This window comes from Danio rerio, chromosome 5 (assembly GCF_049306965.1).
Source record: "Danio rerio strain Tuebingen ecotype United States chromosome 5, GRCz12tu, whole genome shotgun sequence".
Taxonomy (NCBI): Eukaryota; Metazoa; Chordata; class Actinopteri; order Cypriniformes; family Danionidae; genus Danio; species Danio rerio.
Genome location: NC_133180.1, coordinates 21612752 through 21633316, shown reverse-complemented (window position 1 = coordinate 21633316; position 20565 = coordinate 21612752). Strand labels below are relative to the sequence as shown.

Genomic DNA, 20565 nt, shown 5'->3' with positions numbered 1-20565 from the left:
AATCAGATTTGTGCTTTTCATGGTGACGTCCCAAAGCTCTTTTTTTTAATTTGTGTGTTTGTGTTTCTCTTCCTCCTTCAGGGGGCAGTGGAGGGCTGCTGTGTGGGCTTCACCAAGTTCTGCAGAGCTTTGTTGAGCAGTTCTGATCCAGACATCCGGCAGATCCCTTCACTTATGCTACAGCAGGTTAGGGCTTCTTCCGAAATCAGGGATACAAGAGACTCTGCTAGAAATGTCAATACCTGAGTAGCGCTTTTTGTTATTTTGCTAAATGTAGGTTAAATAGATACAAAAAAGAATTTAATTGATGCATACTTAATGTTTATTAGTTAAATATCTATTCATATTTTTATGATTTCTAATTTATAAAACAATGTTAAATCTCTACAGTCACTTTTTATAAATATATTCTGAAAATCTTAAATCCATCTATGCTTAATTGAAATTCTATTTCCTTTTAAATGTTACTGACCCATACATTTTTAACATTGATGTATAAGGGGAGTTTCACTTTTCATTTAATTTGGATTTAAAATGTTTATTTTATTTTATGCAGACTAAAAGCAAAGCATTGCTTTATCTATTTATTTTATTTTATGCAGACTAAAAACTTTTACTCATCAAATGATTGCTTTATGCATTTATTTTATTAATATTTTATTATATTTCATTTATTTTATGCAGACCAAAAACTTTTAATCATCAAAGTATTTCTTTATGGATTTATTAAGGTTGATTATTATTATTATTATTGAAATGAAGTGAGTATTGTCAAGCCTTTTTATTATAATGAATCTTGAACATGTATAGAATTGAAATAGAACATTTGACCCATCCAAGTGCACACACAAAGAAGAGTGCTCTCTCTTGTCCTGCAGGGCCTTTCTGTTCTCCAGTCTCCCAGCAGTACATCAGTGACGCGGCGTGCCGCTGGTCTACCCATGCTGATTTTGGGTGTCTTGGCTGCTGAAGACTCCAGCAAATCTCGCCCTTTGTTGGCCCACACCATAAACACCCTACTGGACACAGCCAAAGCTCTTCTGCCCTCAGACTGGGACCAAACTCTTGACTTACCACAGGCACATCAGCAATCTACCTATTAAATACACCATCACATTTTATTAAATATGAAAGTGGTCGTGTCTCTAACAGATATGTTTGTTATTCTGTGATAGGTCTGTGCCGTTCATACTCTTCAGGCCCTGGTGAAGGGCTCCAGTCTGGGTGTAGCTGTTCTTCAGTTCACCCCTGCGATGGCTGTTCTGTCACTTACCCTACTCAGCTCGGCATGCTGGGCCATGAGGAACGCAGCCCTGCAGCTCTACAGTATAAACCACTAATACTGATTTTATTAATGCTCTGATATGATTTTTTTCATTTAATTTTGCTTGCTGATTATTTTACAAATAAATTGGCCTATTTAATACCTTTTTTATTTAAACTTAATTTTAAGTAAAAACACAATGATTAGACTTTAGCTTTGGGAAATAATACTACTTAAGTTTGAGTAATATTTAATTTATAAGTGCTTATTAAACAGCAGTAAAAACAGGGTTGGTAAACAAAGCAATCGTTAAGATAACATTATACAGAGATCATCTCAAATAACCAATACCATCTACATGTTTCTGAAGACAGCAGGTTCCTATTATAAATACTTTTATAAAACCTCTTATCCCCATTTCAGTGTTTAGGATCCGTCTATTTCACTCATCACAAACAGTGATAACTCTGTCTCTCACACTGTATCCCATTTCATGTTTCTGCCAGTAGGTTTTCACACACAGCTGGAATCCACACACAGATTCATAAGGGGCCGATCACACCGAACATGCTTTTCTGTTCTCGAGGCACATCGCACTGCCTTTTTCTGTTGACAAGATTAAAAAAGTGTGCTGTGCTTTTTATTTTGCTACCACTAAATCAGTGGCATATTGTGCACAAGCGCTGCTGTAGATAGTTATACTTGTAATATTAACAGAAACTACAAAATAATAAAGAGCAATGTTCTTGATAGAGTGAGAGGTGTACCATCTCTGTAGTCGTCTTGAGAACACAAACATTGTGGTCACCTCAACAGAAACCCTGCCTCTGCTTTTATTTGATTGGACAAAGAAAAAAAGATGACACTGACATAGCGTGCTTTTTCCGCTCAGAGTTGACTTTTTTCAACTGCCTGCACACAGAACCCAATGGCATATAAGTAATAAGTACCCATAAGTAATGCGGAAAATGCTCTCGGCCATTAGAAAACCCTTTAAAAATGGCGTAATTGACCCCTTAGGGCACAGGTGTCAAACTCAGTTCCAAAAGGGCCGCAGCTCTAAACAGTTTAGTTCTAACCCTAATTAAACACACCTGATCAAACTAATTGAGTCCTTTAGGCTTGTTTGAAACCTACAGGTAAGTGTGTTGGAGCAGGGTTGGAACTAAACTGTGCAGGGCTTCGGCCCTCCAGGAATGGAGTTTGACACCCCTGCCTTAGGGGCTGTCTATTCTTTCTTTATTTTTTGTTTAGCCGTTTCTGCTAATATAACAGCTATAACAAAATCAACAGCCACGCTCACACACAATATGCAGTTGATTCAGTGGTTGTATATCGGCATAAAAAGCTCAGTGCACTTCTTTTTTTTTTCTTGTCAACAAAAAAATCAGTTCTCAGAAGGGAAATAATAATAATAATAATACATTTTATTTATAGTGCGCTTTTCTCAGACGCAAAGCGCTACAGGCAATCACGGCAAACAAAGCAGAACAATAAAAACAGTAAAAAAAAAAAGAAAAAAAGATCACAATAAAACAATAAAATATTAAGGATTCCATACAATTGGATGATAAAATTAACAAAAAAGTAGTATTAGTAAATTAGTAAAAAAGTAAAAAGGAAAACAGTGTAAAGAATATATGTGGTGGCATGCTAGGTAGTGCTGTTGCCTCACAGTAAGAAGGTCGCTGGTTCGAGCCTCGGCTGGGTCAGTTGTCATTTCTGTGTTTTGGTTTGCATGTTCTCCTCGCTTTCTCGTGGGTTTCCTATTGGTGCTCTGGTTTCCCCCACAAGTCCAAAGACATACTGTACTGGTGAATTGGGTAAACTAAAATTGTCCGTAGTGCATGTGTGTGAATGAGAGTATATGGGTGATTCCCAGTGATGGCTTGCAGCTGAAAGGGCATCCGCTGTGTAAAACATATGCTGCATAAATTGGCGGTTTATTCCGCTGTGACGACCCCAGATTAATAAAGGGACTAAGTCGAAAAGAAATAAATGAATGTTTACTCTGGCTTTAGAATGACGTTTTCAAATATAAAATGATCAAATATCAGTTTATTTTTGGACTGTTTGAAGCTTGCAAAACATCAAGTGAGCTCCTAAACATAAGCTTTAACAAACATTTCCTCAAGTTAATGAGGATTATGTTTATGGTGTTCTGTATTTATTACTGTCCATTTTCATTTCTGGCCATTCAATCGGTTTAATTTCAGTCATTATAAAAGTTTCATGTTTACATTTCGTCATACTATTCCCAGGCTCTCTCTGCACAAGGATGTTGGGTCAACAGAAGGCTGGTGAAGGTTCCAGTAATTCTGGCATGTCTGCTGCTTCCTTCTTTCACCTCTATCCAGCCCTACAGCCCTTCCTTCAGGGGGCACTGGAAACTGCAGCTAATGACCTCCATGATGCCACCCTCCTTTTACATCCAGCTCTCTACCCTGTGCTCACCCTGCTCTCCAAACTACAGCCTGGTGCTGAAAAACAAACAAGGTACGATGATGATGCACACTCATTAATATATATTTTTTTATTTTAAAAATATTTGATTTTAAATACTTGAAATTGTGCATAATACAATAGTTTGTATAACAGTTATATCAATGAACAGTTTGGTAATACTTTACTTGAAGTTTATAAGACTGTCATTAAACCTTTATAATCATGACATGATGCATGTCAAGAGTGTGATTGAGATTTTATGCATGTTTATAACAACTGTCATTAAGTGTCATTCGCTTAATTATGGCATTTAATTTTATTTGAAATGGTTTTAAAAAGGTCCTAAAAAGCCTTGAATTTAATTTGGAGGATCCGGGGGGTACCCTAACCATATACACACATTAGCCTATATTTATCTATCAGTTGAGCATCTTCTACACCTTTATAGCAACTAAATCAGGTCTTCTAATTAAAATATATTCAATCCATTTCCTCCATTTTCCCAGGAATATATCCTTCTTTAAAAATTGTCTGCCGTTACTGTATCTGGATCTACACAGCCAAAATATAACAATTAAAGAGACATTTTAATGACAAATACAGTTTGTTCTACTGAAAACATCATCAGAAAAATATTCATGGCACAATTATAATGCCTTATGACAATCATATTTATGACAGATTTATGACAAGTTATGTTGTCTTGCCAGTGTCGAGTTGTCATGACAAAGATAAAGACTGGTTTTGATGTACTTGTTTATGTATAACTGAGCAAATGACACTTAACAGTTGTAATAAGTACAATCTTATTCACAATTATGTCATGTATAATATTTTTATTTATAAATACTATGTTATAAAATATAAGTTGATAAGTTGAAGTTATTTTTAAGATAAAAATCTAAATTTATTTGTTTTTTTTTAGTATTATATAATATTAAATGATTTGTCAGATTTGATGCTCTGTGACGTCTTTGTATTTTCGTCAGGGCTCTGTCAGAATTCCTGCCTCCGCTTTTGCTCCTCTCTGCCAGCCCGGTCTATGGCGTACGAGTGATGTCATCAAAAGCTCTAGTTGCTATGATACCAACCAGTGAGTATATGGCAACCGTCCTGCAGTTAGTGAAAGATCTGCCGGAATCACCGGACGTTGTGAGCTGCCACAACAGACTGCATGGAAAACTGCTGCAGACACGAGCCATACTGACCCGAGCTCTCAGATCAAGCGTGTAAGATGAAGGAAACCCCATTTAAGCACTTTTTTTGTCAGTAGTTTAATTGCTTTACCAACTGAACTACAATTATATTTAAGGGAAAGTTCATTTAAAATTGAAAGTTAATTTTAAACACAGATTAAATAAGAAAAGTGACATTTATTGAAATAATTGGCAATATTGATTAGCTAATATTTATTTTTTGCCATGTTGCCATTCCCAGAATGAACAACAGCATCCATTATTAGTAATGATCGCATTGTAATTGAAGTGTTTTCTTCAGCAGTTCGTTATCTCTCAGTGAGGTTGTGGATGTGTTTGAGTCAAGACTATGGTTGGGATCTTCAAAGCAACGGTGCCCGCTGGTCCGGCAGTCATATGTTGATATTGTGAGGCTGATACGAGGCCACTGCTCTGCTGGTTTCCTCAGCCAGCTCTCCTCTCAGCTGCTGCATGAGATTCAAAGGACTCCAGATATACTAGAGGTGCTTTTTTCACCTGCCATTAACATGCGTTTTCAGTGATCCAAGCACAAGTGGTCAACTGATTATTACTGACTCACTACTGTTTCCACCTGCAATGGGCTCTATACACAGCTGGGGTTTTTCAGCCAACGGTAAACTTCTGGTAAAAGGTAAATGTGACTCTTTTTAATTTTATAAGGGTCCTTACTACATCGATGTAATGTAATTAAAATGCATTCAGTTAATTAAACTTAAGCATTCATTGAGTTGTTCAAGCATAAAGTGAGACGAAAGTCCATGTAAGCGCTAGCGTCGGCTGTAGCAGCAGGCTAGCGCAGAAACTTTGAAAATAGTAAAAAAAAAAATTTCGCTTTCACTCTTTTTTTTGGCTTTTTCACTATTTCTTTCGCTTTTTCCTTTGCTCTTTCTTTTGCATTTTCTTTCACTCTTTTGCTCTTTAGCTTTTTTGCTCTTTCACTATTTCTTTTGCTCTTTTGCTTTTTCTTTTGCTATTTCTTTTGCTCTTTCTTTTGTAAATACTGGGGTGAAATAAATGTTCATATTTTAAAGACATTCTGGTGGAAAATGGAATTTAATGCAGTGCTATTTGTCTGGTCTGTGACCCACTTTATAACATATATCTATCAGGCAGTGAAGATCTGGCTGACCAAGGCTGAAAATTGATTTTTTTTTCTCTTATTTCGTCACTCTACTTTTTTTTTGCAGGAGCGTCCAATGTGACTGCTTAACAGACTGATTTTCTTTATAACCTATGATCAATTAGGAAAGAAATTGAATGAATGCAAACACTGTGGAAGGCAGCTTGCATAATCTATGGGTTTTGGTAAAATGCAAACACAAGCAATAGGTTTTAAACACCATTTACACCTGTGCTTACTGTCGTCCACTTGTGATTGGATCAACAAAAATGCTCAATAAAAAACTTAAAGGGTTAGATCACCCAAAAATGTTTATATATCAGGTAACAAAGGGTTAGTTCACTCAGAAAATACATTTGTTATTAATTACTCACTCTCATGCCGTTCCAACCCCCTGAGACCTTTGTTCATCTTTAAAACACAAATTAAGATATTTTTTATGAAATCTACAGCTCTGTAACCCTCCTTACACCCCATTCACACTACAAGCAACACAAAACAACAAGCATCAAGGGCCCATACATTTCAATGGAAAACAAGCAACCTCCAGCTACATGAGCGACAGCAACCATTGATGTGTCGAACGATGTGAAAAAGTTGAAGATCCTTCAACTGCAAATAAAACATGATTTTTGCGAGTGATAGCCAATAGGAGCATTAGTAATCTCACATGATCCTCTCTCTGCTCTTGCAGCAGCCATTTATATTCTCTGTGCTGTAGACCTACACAGACCGGTGTTTGCAGCAGATTAATTTTGTTTTGTAATTAAGCATTTGATTTACCAATTCCATTTCTATTTAGTGTTTTCCTTGAACTATGTTTACTTTTAGTGGCATGTAAGCTCATTCGCTCATGGTGAATATCATCATAAACAATAGCTATGCAGCTTCAATCACCACCCAGAATGAACCTTTGAAGCTGCTGCAAGTGTGAATAGACAGCATTGACAGCAATAGACAACAATAATCCGGATATTTTCAAAGTAACCTAAAACGCAGTCAAAACATTGCTCTATGAACACATTCATCACAAAAAATGACTTTTTTCTCCTTCTACATCGGTTCCCCACAGTGTGCTTTTACTACGTGCAATATGTGTTGCAAGCAGCACAACACAGGCAGTGTTTTTCACATAGTAAATGCGCATCCTAATCTAACACAGAAGACATGGGTGAATAAAGTGATTTTAGAGTTGTTTTGCCACATAAAGTGTTCTTGAAGCTCTGTGTGGCTGTAGCTGAATCGCTGAAGTCACATGGAATGTTTTGACTGTTTTTCGTTTCTTCTCTTGAACATCTCCGGATTGTTGCTGTAAATGGAGAGTCAGAGAATTCTCAGATTTCCTCATTTGTGTAAATATCTTTGCGTGTTCTGAAGTTAAACGAAGGTCTCATGCGATTGGATTGACGTGAGGGTGTGTAATTATTAATGAAATTAAAAATTTCTGGTGAACCAACCCTTTAATATCTAATATTAACATCACGTCACTTGCATAATAAGCCGGTGTTGAATGTGAATGTGTTGTTTTTAGATTGGCGCAGCTTCATTCCACCAAAGCACAGTGAATTTCCTGTGTGGGGATCCTGAGTGGGCGTGTCAGGCGTGGAGGAGTCTGGCTAATGGCAATGCAGTTGTGCAGCTCTCTTTGGTCAAGTCTGTGACAGATGGGCATGGTTGGAGAGGAACAGACCTACAGCAGGTTATTGAGGGAGAGCTGAAGGTTAGTATTACTACTGCACTGCTTCTGTAAAGGGCCATTTGATTTTGTTGTGATTAATATAGAATGACACTTTAGTATTAAGACACAGTAATAACACTGATATATATATATATATATATATATATATATATATATATATATACATACATACATTTAAATGTCACTTTAAGCTGTATAGAAGTGTCATGAAAAATATCAAGTAAAATATTATTTACTGTCATCATGGCAAAGATAAATCAGCTATTAGAATTAGGGTTATAAAACTATTATGCTTAGAAATGTACTGAAACAATCTTCCCTCCATTAAACAGAAATTGGGGTAAAAAAAATAAACAGGCGCTAATAATTCAGGGGGGCTAATAATTCTGACTTCAACTGTGTGTGTGTGTGTGTGTGTGTGTGTATGTATGTATGTATATATATATATATATATATATATATATATATATATATATATATATATATATATATATATATATATTTATTTATTTATTTATTTATTTATTTATTCATTCATTCATTTATTTTTTGTATATTGAAATTGTTGTTGACATTATATGTGTGTTTTAGTAAGGGTTTTGTTTTATTAAGAAAAATGAGTAAAGGTATTTATTTTCATACTTTTAGTATTATGAACCTATTTCTAAAGCATTGATTTCTATCATATGCTGGTAATGTAACCCATTGTGAAATGTCAGCTGGATACACCAGTAGGAAATGAAAACAATCGAGATCTGTTTAATACACTGCCATAGATCATCTTACGCTCCTCATATTCTTGTGTGAAGGGGTGTGTTAGTCATTGTATTCTGTAATCTTTCAAAACAGACTGGCTTTGGACTTGGCCAGGATTTTCACCAAACCCTCATACTCACACTGCTCTACATGTCATGAGAAATAAAATATACCTCAATCTCATAATGCCGTTAAATCCCTTTATATGAAAAAAACGTCATGACTAAAAACTAAAAACTTCATGATTGTGGGTGGGGTTTTGACATTTTGAAATGTACACTTGAAAAACATTATCCATCACCCACAGGCCAACCTGAAGGCGGCGCTAATGAGCCAGAGTGTGGATTACAGGGCTGCGTATTTGACTGCATTAGTTGAGGTTTTGACCCCAGAGGAAGAGAGTCTTGGCCTGTCCCGTCTCTGTCCTTCAGAGTTTGAGCAGACGGGGCTGCAGGAGTGTGTGGAGCTTCTGTTGAATGATCTGGAGACGGACAGAGGAGGACCTGCGCTGATCTCCACAGCTCTGTGTGCAGTCAGTGTGCTGCTCTCTCAGAGGTAAAACATGTCATAAACAAAGTCATGTTAATGTTATCAGATGCTCTTAATATTTGTTTTCTTATCAGTGTTTCCTGTTTAAGGGATAGTTCACTCCAAAAAAATGTAAAATGTAAAAGAAGATAATCTGAAGAATGCTGGAAACTGGTAGCCATTGACAACTATAGTAGTGAAAAAATACTATGTAAATCAATGACTATTTGTTTTCAACATTATTCAAAATGTTTTTCACAGGTCAGGGGAAAAGTGAAGAATTTTAGTTTTATTTAACTTTTAAAGTCAACATCAATAAAAATGGATTACATTGGCTTTTCTAAAATAGAATTCATCAATGTGGGTTACTGAAAATATTTTATGAAAATGTGATAACTTGCTTTGCCCTGTGAAACTACCTTTATGCTGGGAAAATGTTAACTCTCAGACAAATAACTTTTTTTTCTAGCAACAAAAACAATTTATATAGCAACATTTTTGCCAGTCATTACTTCTTACTATATAATTCAGGAATGATTGACTGTATTGGTGGACAAGAAATATTTCTTATTTTCAATGTTGAAAACAAAAGTGCAAGTTAACATTTTTGTGGAAACTTGTTTTTCCAGCATTTTTTAATAATACCAAGTTCAATATACCAGCATTTATTTTAAATACATTTCTTTAGTCTCCTGTTTAATCAACATATTGCAATCTTGTTCATTACAAATATTTATTTTTAAAAATCACATTAAATTTTTAATTGTAGTGTACATTAAACATACATTACAGTAAATTTTAGATTGATAAAATTTGCAGCCTAGCATTTACTAACACAGACTATATTAGAAGTACTTGGAGGCAAGTGTACCTCCTGTAGATAAACATCATAAGAATAATGCTAACATGGCTTAATGCATGCGTTTTTTTTTAAAAGACTAAACTCCATTAAAACCAAATGAGATTCCCCTCTTTTAAAAAGAGGGCGGAGCTCAAATATATGCATCAGCACAGCGGCTGATTCAAAACAGGATTTATGTAATATCTGTGAAAATTTCGAAAGAAGTGACTCAGAAGAAGGCAGTCTATGGAGACTACAGTGTTCATTTGTGCATCCTAAATTTCCACATTTATATTGCTTGTTAGTCACTGACATTTTTAGCAACACTCTTAATAGTTAATGGCTGCTTCTCACTCAGGGCTGTCTAGGCTAATGAGGGAGAGATCGTCACTAATGGCGGGTCTTTCCCCCTACGACATGTATAAAGGGAGAATGTCAAACAAAGTGTTTTATCAAGTGTGCTTATAAAATTACTTTACTACATTTTTACTATTAGAGGCTAGCTATATTCACACACTGTGTTTAAACCCCTTATAAAAGTGATTTTTGCTATTAATAATTCTGTTCCATTTAAAAAAGACAAAATGCAATGCACGTTAAATGAGTTGAGCCTCCCATTTTATGTTGATTATTAACATTTCTGAGAAAAGATGCTGCTCAGACTCTGCACACTCACTCTCTCAGCATCTCTCATTTTCTCTCAGTGCAGATGTGTCTTTTCTCCAGCGCTGGTGTAAGTTATTAGAGAAGCACAGATGTCCCGATGCTCCCGAGGCCCTCAGATCAGCCTGTGCTCAGTCTCTGTGTCTGTGCGGTGTGTCTGTGGTGACCAGAAGCCTGACCAGTAGCCTCATACCCAAACATCTCAATACCAGGTACACTGGAATAAACTACTCTTTGATAAACCCAATTAGTTTGGGCAGTGATTTGGAACAGTGTAGCACTAGAGATCAAATATTCTGTCCTGATGTTTTACTGTATGTTTCTGTCTTGTTTACATAGCTTAGCAGTTTCATTGCAGGCTCAGGTTTCCATATCTAGTTGCTTCTGAACTTCATTTGAAGGGGGTGTTGAGTTCAGAAATCATTGTTATTAGGCAAAGCAAGTTTATTTATTTAAAAGCAAGCACATTTCATACACAATGGTAATTCAAAATGCTTTGCATAAACATGAATAAAAGAGACAAGTTTAAGAAATAAAAACAAAGGATAAAAATGATTAAAAACAGTTTATAATGTGTTAAAACAGGTTTTAAAGGAATAAAAATGAAAAGAAAGACATAATAGTGTGATCTGCCGAACGTAGCACAGTGCTCATTCAGTAAAGGGACAGCTAAACAGATATGTTTTAAGTCTTGATATGAATGTGTCCAATGTTGGAGCACATCTGATCATTCCAGCAGCAGAGGGCATAGTAGTTGAAGGCAGATTCACTCTGCTTTGACTGAACCCTTAGAATTTCCAGCATTTATTTCCAATATTTATATTTATTAGCTACACCAGTGGCCATTAAGTGAATTGTAGCACATTTTTGCTTATGTACACACCATCGTATACATAATGCACAAGAAACTGGAAGACTCGCACGTTCGGGTTTCTACCATCAAGTCTGAGTCAAGTCACAGTGCATATAAATTACATAATTCGAGCCACAATACAAGCTAGCATAGGTAATTTTTGCAAAACAAACATGCTTTATACCTGCCATTTTATATTTTTGTCTGCTGCCTGTCAAGTAAATCATTGCCTCTGCTTTTTGCAATACAGTCATTTAATTCCCAGCTAGCGCACATGGGTGATTCTACAGATGCGCGTTCAAGATAAACCTTCTATTCATTTTCAGAAACAAAACTTAAATCAATTCATTTTGTACAATCACACAAATTGTAGCAAATTTTCTATAAAAATTATGTTTGAATTTCCATGTAGGGACACTGAAGACTCTCGCTATACCTATTTTTGACTGTCTCTGCTTGCTAAATCTTACAATCAGCTTCGAATATGAAATAATTAAGTCTAATTTACATTTTTTCTGGTCAACTCTGTTACATCAGTTATGATGTGGCATAAAAATCAGAAAAGCACTGATAGAACTAGCAGGTGACATTTAAGTGATTTTACTTCCTCTGGCAGGAAACTTTGCATGTCATATTTTCTCGTTTATTTGTGCAAAATGTTTGGAATGCATTAAAAGTATAGCAAATATTTGTCACCCAAGTTATTGTGATGTTTTAATGATTTTTTTTTACTTTTTAAAAACAATAAATGATAAAAAATTGAAATAAAATTCAGTTTTTGACTTCACATTTTGAGCTAAAGTACAAAGACTATTACTGTATTACTGTCAAACCTGTTAGTGTTTTAAAATGTGTTAAAAATGTATCAACACTTTAAACAACAATTAGTAACTGAATCTATCCCATTTAAGCATTTTGCAATATTTTACATTAATAATGGATCCAGTTAACTGTAAATGTTTTATTTGTTGCATGTCCTTCAAGTTTAAAGAAACCAAATGGAAAATCCTTGAAATGTACCTGCAATTCTGGAATGAGTTGTGTATATACAGTCTGACATAACGTTAACTACAAAATATGCTTTCATAATTGTTAATGATCATTTTAATCTGTTGATGGCTTTAAAGTGCATTTGATTGAGTTGTAAAAATAGTGTTTTAAACTGTTAATCAAATGCAATCTAACTGCTATTAAAAACCATTTTTTTTATTAATAAAAATCATTTTTTTATATATAAAGCAGCACCATCAGTGCTGGGTTTGCATTTGAATGAACAGATTACCATCACATAAAATCAGTATAAAAGCCTTCAGTTTTGTTACAAACAAACATTATAATCAATAAAAACAATGTGTGAAAATGCTTCCATATCTCTCCCATAACACTTAAAACAGACCAGGCAATGGTTTTAGAAGTATTTGGATTTCCAGTGATGACATGCATAATGTTTTTGATGTACAATTAAGTTCTCACTTTATTTTTTGAAGCTTGATCAGTACAGGCCTCTTCCTGCTTCAGGATGAGAGTTCAGATGTGAGAGCGAAGGCGGCCATCTTTGCCTCTCTCCTCTGCTGTTCCCGACAGCCTGAAGCTCCTCAAAGGTGCTTCCACATGCAGGTGAACCAGGCTCTGCGCTCACTCCTGGACCTGCTCTTGGAGGAATTCTGGGATACCAGTGGTGCTTTGGAGGCCTTATTGTGTCACTTACCCAGCTGTGATCTGAATATAATACTGAAGCAAGCCAAAGATACACAGTACGTCAGTCCACACACACATAAATGATCAGTTCTTGAGCCAATCATTTGCTAGTTGTGTAAATTGTTACAGTATATTTTTTTATAAAGTGTTGATCGTGTGGAAAAATATGTAGCAATGAATGTTACTCTTGTGGAATAAGCAATTTACAACAGTGGTCTTCAACCTTTTTATCACCACAGACCAATTTTACAATTTTACTGCAGACCAAGGAAGGGGGTGGAGGGGAAGGGGAGCAGTGTTTCGTAGGATGCTAGGCAGCCATCATCCCTTTTCTCAGAGGATGACGTGCTGACAAAGCATTGCTGTCACTCTGATACTAGTTTTATTTTTGGAAAAAATTAAAAAGCACTGCAGTGTGTGGGTGTTCTGTGTTTGTCTGAGATAATTAGTCTACCAAAGTGTGTATATTCCATATAAGTGGAAGCTGATCGGTCAATTCTTGTCACATGACTTGCAGTTTGCTCGAGGAATTCATTTAACTAATCCCGAGTTAAGACTGCATGATTTTCCAACTAGTCGTGTCACAGATGTTTTCACACTGCTTGACTATCTGGGCTAGCGTTTCGTCGCTGCTTTGTTTACACTGCAAGATGGTTCGGCGACAGGGACTTTCACATTGCATGACTTTACTATAGGGAGAATCGCCGACAACTTCGTCCAAACTACGTCTCACAGCCAAAAACACTTAGTATAGCCTATCTTTTGTTATTAACTACATAATAAGAAAGAAGCCTTTAATGGGGTAGAACATGTACATGTTTGCTCACCTGGGTTTAAAGGGAATTAGCCATTTCTCCTCAACGTTGATAATAAACTAATTTCTTTCTGTATGAAACGTCAAACAGACACGGTTGGTCCTGAGTCCTGTCAAACCTCCACTAGTTTTCCCTCCATTTCGTGGGTCCAAATAAACCGAAAAAGAGCGCTTTTAACTTCTCCCCCAGCCTCCCGCTGGCCTGCAGCAGGTATACACACACGCACACACACAAAAGTGAATGCTGCTCTCTCATTGGCTGTAGGCGATCGCAGATGTTATTTTCAGTCAAAACTCAATTCACACGGCATGATTTGAATCGCCGACAGCTCCAGATATTTAGCATGCCAAATATCTCACAGGCATCGGCGATTCTCTCAGATCGCGTCTTTGATCGTTCATACTGTGTAATTGTCACTCACGTGCACGAGCAGCGATTTGCCTGTGATTTCAGGCATTTGTCGGCGATTTCTCAAAACCTGTCGGCGAGCCATAATCGGGGCTAAAATCACGCAGTCTGAACTAGGCATAAGTGTGTCTGGAAAGCGTGAGCGCATCACGCCACTTGTGCACGCAAGCCACGCAACATTGAAAACAACAAACTTGTGCAAACTCTAGAAAAGACGTGATTTGCCTAAAAGGCTGCCTTCATTTGCGATCTCCATCAGTTGATCTTCTTGCACAGCCATGGTGGATTCACCTGATTTGTTGACAAATGGGTTGCAGATGTATTCCTTGGCAGTTCATAGGTCGTTCACTGGGCCTTTTCCCCTTCGCAAAGAAACTTTACAAAGACGTCTGATTCTTACTCATTTTGCTGCTTTTAAATTTGGCCGCTCAAGTGACTGAGATGAAACCGAGAGAATACGTTCATTTTTCAAAATAAAAGATCATTCAGACTCAGATATTAAATAAAATGGAAATAATTAATGATTTCTTGTGCGGCCCGGTACCAATTGATCCACTGACTGATAACAGTGGTTGAGGATCACTGCTTCACACTACAATTCACATTTAAAGGGGACCTGTTATGTCCCTTTTGACAAGATGTAAAATGAGTGTCTGTTGTCCCTAGAATGTGTATGTGAAATTTCAGCTCAAAATACCCCACAAATAGTGTTTTTTAACTCTTTGAAACTGACCATTTTAGGTTTTGATCCTAATTGTGCCATTTTTTTGAGTCACTTTAAATTCAAATGAGATTGTGCTCTTTTCAGAGAAGGGCGGAGCTACAAATGCCTATGTCTCAGCATAGTGGCAGATTCAAAAACAAGACTAATGTCCTATGCCATTGAGGGAGAGATTGTCAGTAATGGTTGGGGCTCTTTCCCCCTTTGATGACACGTATACAAGGGCAGAATGTCAATCAAAGTGTTACTGCAGACGGTTTATATGATGTGTGATTATAATAGATAAAATCAATACAATTTTTACCATTAGAAGCTGGTTAGTTTCACACACTTTTGTCACACAACTGTGCTTAAACCACTTATAAAAGTGATTATTGCATAATAGGTCCCCTTTAATTATCAACTTTAAATTTTTCTCTAATTGTTTTTTTCCCTCTTGGTCAGATGTCGGAGCCTTTATGAGCCAGATGAAGCGAATGTGTTTGCAGAGCCATCTGTGATCTCAGAGTGTCTGCTGCCATACCTTTTGCGTCTGGTTAAACATTACCCACAATCCTCCAGCCTCGCAGAGAACCTTGAGCGCTGGGCCCGAAACAGTGCAGCCACTGTCAAAGAGAATCTCGCAACTTGTATGCAACTTCAATTAAGTATGTCAAATTTACCATATCTCCATCATAATGACTGCTGTTTGTCCTTGTTGTTGCGTTAATTATGGCTAATTAACTTCCTGTCGCTACCTTCATAATCGAATCAGCAACCTTTATAATTACAATTAATGGAATTTGTGATATTTATTTATTGCGGGTTGTTTTTAAATGTTTACATGCGCTAATTGTGTCGTTATGTCATTTGTTGCCCAGGCGATGTCCTGAATCCTGATTGGCTGAGTTTGCTAATAGAACCCCATTTCCATGGTGCTCTTGCTGGCCTGTTCACCAGGGCGATTGTCCTGCTCCAGATGCTAAACGACTGTGACTCCATTCGACCTCTGCTTGACCCCTTGAGTTTATCTTCAGACCTTCAGGATATTCACAAGCGGTTTGTCCTAAATGGAGTCTTTCTTCCTCAGGTCTTCATTGATGCACTAAGGACAGACTAATCTAGTGCCGACACAGATCAGGGTTGCTTAATTGCGGATGCAAGCTTAATTAAACACAAAAAAACTCCACTATTGATCGGGAAAAGCTGGTTGTTCTTTGCCAATTGTGCGAAGGAAGAATAACAGGCTTTGTGTTGTTGTGTAACACAAGAGAGACAATAAAGAAAACCTTTGCTTGTCTTGCATCAAACACCAACTCCAGATAATGGTCCATGACAGCAGCTCAGCAAGAGTGTCTAAATCTGACACAGCTGAAAGACACCATTGTTTCTGGATGACTGCTGATTTCTGAAATGGAGCACACTGCAGACGGGAACAAACAGACTATGAGAGAGTGTGTTCGTCTCTGCGCATGTTCATGTGCGTGTGTTCAACTGTGCCCACGCAACACCCTGAGGAGGGTATAGATATTTTGATCACACTTTACAATGAGATTCTATTAGTTAATGTTGGGTAATGTGTTTGCCAATATGAACTAAGAATGAACAATACTTCTACTGCATTTATTAGTCATTTGTTTACATTAGTTGGTGTGAGTTAAGAATGCTAACAGTATATGACTTTATTTCATCCTTAAATAAATACGTATTCACTGTTTACTCAGCCTCAAGTGGTTCCAAACCTTTTTGAAGGTTTTTGGTTGAACACTATAGAAGATGTTTTGAAGTAAGCTGAAAACCTGTATCCATTGACTTCCACAGTAGGAAAACAAATACTATTGATGTCAATGATTACATGTTTTAACTATCTTCCAAATATTTTCCTATATTGTGTTTAACGGATGAAGAAATTCAAACAGGTTTGGAACAAGATATGGGTATGACAGGATTTAAATTTTTGTGTGAACTATCCCTTTAACGTCAACAAATATTAATAAATAGTGTAAAAAATTTAATGGAATCTTATTGTAAAGTGATAAACATATTTTTATTAAACAAATTTCATTTCTGCTTGTATTACGATGCATATATGTATGTATTAATAAATACATTTTTACTGGCCTTTACTAACCCTGATCTGTGATCCAAAAGCATAGGATTAGTCTTGTATATCCAATTGACATCTTGACTGATTTAAGTTTCTCTTCTGAAAAAACTGCCAAGATGGCTAATATCCATTTAAGGATAGGTGTGAAATATGTGAATGAATAGAAGTCTCACTTTAGACTTCTGTCTGAAGTGATGTCAAAACAGCAGATTTTGCTCTCATTTTAAGATTATAAGGCTGAACAGCATGAAATGCCATCAGTCTACAGAGATTCCTCAGTATTTCTCTGTTGCAGTCAGTATATCACAATAATTAACCCTGATAAGGCCAAAGCAAAGCAAACACTACCAGATAACTATATTATAAATACAGCACTACAACATATAAACGAGAGAGATTGACTTAGAATGTCACTTACCTGATCTATAATGATTTGATCAGCTGTAGTTTAAAATATGAAAAAACAAAATGCTTATCCTAATGCTAATGGTATGACAGACTGATGGCTGCTGACGTGCTGAATCTCAGAAATTATAAATGTTTAAAATAGTCACTATACTTTTTCTCGCCTAAAAAGCCTTAAAAGTACATCATGTTGTCCAACAGATGCAATATTTGTCAAACTATAGTGAGTTAGTTTTCTGCTTGGGCTGAGTAATACACAAGGGTAAAGAGGCTGTACGAGTGCTGATATTCTCATGGCTATTAGCCAATCAGATTCGAGCACCAGACAGAACTGTTGTATGAAACCATTCAGAGGCAGAACAATCTAATTTTCATGATATTATACAACACCCCAAATTTATTTTGATTCAAAATTCAAAATGTAACTATTAAGTACATTATTTATGAAGAAGACTTTATAGAAGTGAACAGATTTGTCCTCAATACCAGTGCAACACAGAAAATCTCAGCCCTGTAGTTTCCAAAAGCATTTCCTATGAATCATAAAAATCAGATTAGCTGTATAACGTGAACATTTTCAGAAAATAATAACATATCGTTTCATGATTTCAATTAATTAGATACCTTGAAAAATGAAAACAGAATGAATATAATTTTATGAAGAATAAATGGCTTCATGAGATCCTGAAGTTACTTTTTTCTGTAGAAGCCTGTTATAAAAACAAATTAAGTTCAGTGGGTGGCACGGTGACTTGAAGGCAAGAAGGTCGCTGGTTCGAGCCCCAGCTGGTTCAGTTTGCGTGTTCTCCTCGTGTTGCGGTGGGTTTCCTCCGGGTGCTCCGGTTTCCCCCACAGTCCAAAGACATGCACCATAGGTGAATTAAATAAACTAAATTTGCCTTAGTGTATGTGTGTGTAATTGTGAGAGTTTATGGGTGTTTTCCAATACTGGGTTGCAGCTGGAAGGTCATCCGCTGTGTAAAACATATGCTGGCTAAGTTGGCGGTTCATTCCACTGTGGTGACCCTCGATAAATAATAGGACTAAGCCAACGGAAAATGAATCAATGAATGAAGTCCATACTACAATCCTTTTGCTCTCCACTTCTCCAGTCATGTCACTATGAATTAAACTATGAATAACAATCATATACTGTATTGTCTTCCCTTAAAATATATGTTGTTTTCTTTCTCTGATTGATATTTTGAAAGCCAGTCTCATGCTCTCATTCCCTCGTTGGTTTTATCTGGAGTGGAGGCTCATGCTTGGCTGTGATAATGCTTCACAAATGCTTCCCAAAACCGGTTTGAACTGCCTCACGCCAACCTCTTCTGATACAAAGCATCCTCGGTTAGATGAACTCATTCACTGTTTGTGCGGCTCATTCTCTGTCCTATTCCTTCCTCGTCTTCACAATACATGACATTTTCGTCTTTCAATTTTCTTCCTCACTCTAAACTCCTCATCTTCTGTTTGCGTAAGCGTGTCTACTCCGGTTTCCACTGCAGGGGTAAATGCATCAAACAGTGATGTAATGGCTTTTGCGGCAACACTAGAGATGCCCTACCATAACAGCAAGGGAATAGCGCCTGCTTTATCCCACATTAGAGGCTCTTGTCTCAGGTTAAGTGTCCATTTTCTGCCCTCAGCACTGGTCTAGTTGATGATTCATGGTTGGATTATGTATTCGGTTGCTGCGTGTCACTGAGCTCGGTGTTGAGACCCAGCTGGGTTTCCCAGTAGCCATAAGCAGACCAGATGGTCTTGAGTTTGCAGTGAATGCCGAAAGGATTTACACTCGTCTATGAATGCGTCAGTTGTATTCTAAATGATGTATTGATTGTTTTAGAGTCTAGAGGACATTTCTTGAGGCAGGGGGTATTTTAACATGCAACAACTCTTTTTCCTTTTTCTTCTTTTTCCTTTTAATTATGGAGCATTTTTTTTATCATTTATGATTTTACTGCTTTTTATTCTTTTACATCAAGTAAACGCAATTAAAATGTTTATTTGTCTATTTTTATCAACTATCTGACTTTTTTAGTTCATGATCATTGGATTTGATCATGATTATAGCTTTAATCAATTTAAAAAAGCCAGTTTGAATAAATAAACATTTTACAATGCTTTTTGATCAAATATATAAATACAGTTTTATGCCAAAGTTTGGCCACCACTGTTCAATTTTAGAATTGCAAGACAAGCCATAGCCTGCTGGCCTTTCAAATCAGCAATTTCATTTGGATATATTTTATACCCCAGTGAAAAAACAACATTTCAGTTCTGATGTAGCCTTTATTTCATCAACAGATAAAAAACAATTTAAGACAGAACAAAAAGAGACAGGTGCAAAGATTTGGGCACTTTGATTATTTGTTCTGGATGAAGCATTAAAAAAAGAAAAGATCTTAAAACTTTCAATTATGCTACAAATAAGCTATTTTTAAAGATAGCTATTTAATGTGAGGCATCTATATGTGCAAATGTAACATATGGTAGTCTTTTTACAATGTCTCAATAGAGCAGTCTGTTTGCCTTGGCTTTTTCCACTCATTATCCTCTGTCTTCTCCATACTGTCCCACGTTTTCCTTCCTGTTTGCCTTATATGGTCATATTTAAGAAAAATCGTGTAGGAGTATTAGTCCTGTTTGTGTTAAGCAGGATCCGTTTAGCGTTTTTTCACTATTCTGTTTATGACTGTTTGAAAATGACCTTTTGAAAAGCTTTCAAAATGGCTTCACATTATTATATAAGTCACATATGCAACATTTACATAAACGCAACAAATTTGTAGATACGTTCAAATATATGAACTATAATACTATAATTATATACACTACCTGACAAAAGTCTTATCGACTATCCCGGTTTTAGGAACAACGAATAATAATTTGACTTCTAGTTGATCATTTGGTATGAGAAGTGGCTTATATGAAAGGCAAAGGCCTCTAGATTACGCTTATTTTACCAAAATAAAATATGATCATCCCTTGATTTTTAGTTATTTAATTAGGACAGTAAGGTCTGACTTTGCTGAGACAAAAG

The 20565-nt window shown here is 36.4% G+C and overlaps 1 protein-coding gene across 5 annotated transcripts in view; it reads left to right on the top strand.

The window, feature by feature from the left end:
* si:ch211-225b11.4 overlaps window positions 1–17128 on the top strand; it is a 36043-nt gene extending 18915 nt beyond the window's left edge. Inside the window, exons 20-31 of one of the 5 annotated variants that reach the window (XR_012406798.1) lie at window positions 82–186; window positions 879–1079; window positions 1176–1326; window positions 3526–3760; window positions 4699–4938; window positions 5210–5408; window positions 7578–7766; window positions 8809–9056; window positions 10580–10745; window positions 12874–13140; window positions 15473–15675; window positions 15889–17128. Coding sequence is in view for 2 of the 5 variants with exons in the window: in XM_005165200.5 (XP_005165257.1) it covers window positions 82–186; window positions 879–1079; window positions 1176–1326; window positions 3526–3760; window positions 4699–4938; window positions 5207–5408; window positions 7578–7766; window positions 8809–9056; window positions 10575–10745; window positions 12874–13140; window positions 15473–15675; window positions 15889–16127 (2451 nt within the window). In the remaining 3 variants the exon portion in view is untranslated. Of the gene's footprint in view, window positions 1–81; window positions 187–878; window positions 1080–1175; window positions 2269–2458; window positions 2754–3525; window positions 3761–4698; window positions 4939–5206; window positions 5409–7577; window positions 7767–8808; window positions 9057–10574; window positions 10746–12873; window positions 13141–15472; window positions 15676–15888 lie in introns of those variants that run through there. The other 4 variants (XR_011015466.1, XM_017356240.3, XM_005165200.5 and 1 more) reach the window with 4 other exon arrangements.
* Window positions 17129–20565: the final 3437 nt, after the last annotated feature.